The 3,744-nt window shown below is 46.1% G+C and overlaps 1 protein-coding gene across 2 annotated transcripts in view; it reads right to left on the bottom strand.

Annotated features, from left to right (window-relative positions):
- Positions 1-1,048: 1,048 nt before the first annotated feature.
- LOC104135905 (SWI/SNF complex subunit SMARCC1) overlaps positions 1,049-3,744 on the bottom strand; it is a 49,499-nt gene continuing 46,803 nt past the window's right edge. For both annotated transcript variants that reach the window (XM_009649600.2, XM_035889308.1), the window contains 2 exons: positions 1,839-2,097; positions 1,049-1,291 (listed from right to left, as the gene is read on the bottom strand). In XM_009649600.2, the coding sequence (XP_009647895.2) occupies positions 1,050-1,291; positions 1,839-2,097 (501 nt within the window). In that variant the 3' untranslated portion in view covers position 1,049. The remainder of the gene's footprint in view (positions 1,292-1,838; positions 2,098-3,744) is intronic.

The following is a 3,744-nucleotide window of genomic DNA, read 5'->3' as shown; positions in this document are numbered from 1 at the left end:
CAGAGTTCTACTGGATATACAGGAAATAGCTTAAACCAAGCTCTAAAACAAGAGCTTGAGTGTGGCAGTGTAAAGTACAACAACCAGAGCCAAGAACCGGAGCATTATCACGTACCAGCCCACCGTTTTGGAGTACTGTGTCCAGTTCTGGGCTCCCCAGTTCAAGAAAGATGAGGAACTCCTAGAAAGAGCCCAGAGGAAGACAACAAAGATGATGGGGGGACTGGAGCATCTCCCCTAGGAGGAAAGGCTGAGGGAGCTGGGCTTGTTCAGCCTGGAGAAGAGAAGGCTGAGAGGGGATCTCATCAACACCTACAAATATCTCAAGGGTGGGGGTCACGAGGACGGAGCCAGACTCTTCCCAGTGGTGCCCAGTGCCAGGACAAGGGGCCATGGGCACAAACTGAAGCACAAGAGGTTCCAGGTGAACATCAGGAAGAACTTGTTGACTGTGAGGGTGCCCGAGCCCTGGCCCAGGCTGCCCAGGGGGGCTGTGGAGTCTCCTTCTCTGGAGATCTTCAACCCCCGCCTGGATGCTGTCCTGTGCCCCCTGCTCTGGGTGAGCCTGCTTGGGCAGGGGGGTGGCACTGGGGGAGCTCCCGAGGGCCCTGCCAACCCCTGCCACTCTGGGATTTAATACCAAGTTCCTCTTCCGCTACCACCACAGTTAGCAACACACCCAGAGTCCAAGACTTACATTAAAACTGGTTACCAAAAGGTGGGTCATAACATTATAGATTCAGCTGCAGCTCAAAGAGCCAATAAGACTCAGTTTGCTTTATGGTAACTGTAACGCTAGCAAGGCAGCATCCTCCAATACCCACAGAATTGGCATGAAACGTTCTGCTCTGGTAGTTTTGCCCACTCAACTCCACGAATCCCAAGCAATGGCATTTCCATGCAGAGTAGGAAAACAAATTTCTAAAACTAAAGCTGGTCCTCAGTTCATTAATTTAGTGTCAAGAGTTAATAATCCTGCAGCAAGCAGAAGGGGAATGACCTGGCACACTCTCCTTACGTGCAATTCCCATCTCAGACTGGAGGTGAACTTAAGGGTTATTATGATTCAGAAGAAAATGCTTAAGAAACCTTATCTGCAGAGATTTCTGCATTTTGCTGGACAGCCTACCGATTTTCTCCGGCTCATCTGGCCCCGTTCCGGCAATGCAGCTGCTCTCCAGCCCGTACGTTGGATCCACCTTCCCAGAGGCTCTTGCTGCTTCCTGCACTTTCTTTACATGAGCTTCAACGAGCTCCAGTGGTACCTCCTCTCTGACTCGAGAAAACTCCTCTGTTAAAGATGACACAGAAAATGTGATATTGGAAGGGTTTTAAGGCAAAGCAATGATTTTCTCAGATCAATGCGCAGGTAAATCTCACGACAAAATGAATTCTCACATATTTAAGTTCCTTCTCATGTTAGGTAGTTATTCTCTAAAATGTGGTACTAAAGTCTCTTCCCAATTACGTAAAATGGTCTTTTACAAGGAAGAATACGGAAAAAAGCGAGAGTATTTATTTTATCACATTTCTTAGAGGACACACGTAACTGTGGCAGATGATTTCCCACAAGTAAGCCAGGAAACCCCAAAGCTTAGCATTGTGCATTTACCCGAGGCTGAACTGACGACAGCGGTCGCAGCAACACAAACCACGAGGTGGGGATTGCAAGCACCATCAATAGTCAGTGAGCAGAAATGGCGACTGCGAGCCACCTTTAGACATCCAGTGGCCTTTAAGAGCTATTCTAACTTGCCTGTAAATTGGCAGTTTCAGTAACAAAAGAACACAAACCAGTAGACCTGTTTTCAAAAATAATTCCTGGGGCAAACTCATACCTAACGCAGCCTTTGCTGCGGCTGATGCCACCCGGGGATCCACCACCGACGCCAGAAAAGCAACGGTGCTCATCACGGGATTGCCAGACTGGCTGAAAGGTACGGGCTGGTAGGCCAGCGGGCCCAGAGACGCATCGGAGTTCTCCAAATAGGGGTCTTCGATAGGAAGTCTCAGAAAATGGAGAATGCACTCGTCTTGGGTACGGCTCCCAACGTGCTCGGAGACTTTGTTCCAGTCGTCTTTGTACATCTCCAGAGCCTGCAAAAGGAAAAAAAAAAAAAAAAAAAAAAAAAAAATCATTGTATGCACATTAACTGCTCCGGGGGAGAAAACCCAACCCTACTTTACACAAAAATATTTCAATATTAGTTATTTTGGTGATGGAACAGTAAATCAGGCTCAGACTATTTTAAATCCTATTTTTTCTGGTAGAAAAATTATTCTGCATAAGAAATAAAACCATCTCACCGGGACATCAGTTAAATTTAAGCTGCAGGGATCATCACACAAGTTTTATGCTGTTACTGTATCACAGAATTGTCAGAAGATTTGGGATTTACTACTGATATTTGCACCGTTAGTGTTTCCCCATTTTGCTTCAGCACGAAAAGCCTTACAGAGAAGTTTGCTTATCCTACCAAGTCTCACCAATTCTATTAATTCCCAGAACTACTTCCCGAGGGCACTCTCACGTTCTATCGTTTAAGTCTTAACGCACTAAGCTCTGTGGGGCAGGAACGGGATTTATTTCACACGTCTGTACTCGCTGTGATGGTGAAGTCCAGAGTTTAGACCCAACAGATGTTATGAAAAATGAGAGCGCATCAAACCAGGGGAAGAGGAAAATACATTCTGCGTCACGGAGCTGGAAGATCAGTCCTCTAGCAGCTGTTAACCAGTCCGATTTGCGTTGTGCATTCAGGTTAACAAATCCGTGTGTAGATAAGCTGGAAGTTCTTACTTAGTCAGGTGGCTTAAGTCAAATATTTTGTAATTCAGAATTTCAGTCGCTTTTAAGGTTACTTAAGTAAAGCCTTAACCAAACAACTCAATAACAACAAGCTACTGAAGTGCCTGCGCTAGCTTCTGAAAAACTAACAAATTAGTCCCAGAGCCCATCCGAACGTTATCCCTTAACAAGGGTTTTTTTTTCCTGAAAATTTTTAATTATTTAAGCATTTGGATAGCATAAAGTAAGAGTTGAAGTATCCTGAACCATTAGCTTTTACATTTCTGAGATGATTCATGGTCTGCTCAACTAGAAAAAAGTAAGAAGCCATTTGAGATCTAGGCAAAATATGTTAAACTTAAAAATGAAAACGGGATCTGCAACTCACAGGCCTAACAGAAGTCTTCCGGAAATATTTAACAGAGGCCGGAGCAAGGGTGGTAAATGCTTTCCTCTTTATTGCTTTGAGTTGCAAATCCCATCTGAATTTTGAGGTTTAATATATTTGGCCAAAAAGCCAAGCTGCTTTTTCCTTAATGCTGTGCTTAGCCTACACCCAAACTGAAGGTAACCAGCTTCTGCATTGCTTCACAGCAAGCGAGCAGGCGTTTTACCGATGGCGGGGGAAGGACGGAATTTGATGTAGGCATTATCAGACAGCTTGGAGGACCCCACGACACGTCCTTACTGACCCACGGGCCAGCAGGCAGGCTGCTTTGGATTTTAAGGCACCTGTTTGCAGGTATAACCTATTCCAGAAGACACAGAGCTCATCCTCCTCCCCAACTGGCTGCTCATGACAACCGAGCTGCCCTAAATGAGCAGTATGGCCAGTTAAGCATGAATCGTAGAATCATTTGGGTTGGCAAAGCCCTTTAGGCTCCCCCAGCCCAACCGTTCCCCTACCCCTGCCATCCCACCCCCAAGCCCTGGCCCTCAGCACCGCCTCTTCCCGG

The sequence above is a fragment of the Egretta garzetta genome, unplaced genomic scaffold, assembly GCF_000687185.1.
Source record: "Egretta garzetta isolate BGI_Z169 unplaced genomic scaffold, ASM68718v1 scaffold432, whole genome shotgun sequence".
NCBI classification, from domain to species: Eukaryota; Metazoa; Chordata; class Aves; order Pelecaniformes; family Ardeidae; genus Egretta; species Egretta garzetta.
The sequence above is the reverse complement of the archived record's forward strand: the minus strand, read 5'-3'. Positions and strand labels throughout refer to the sequence as shown.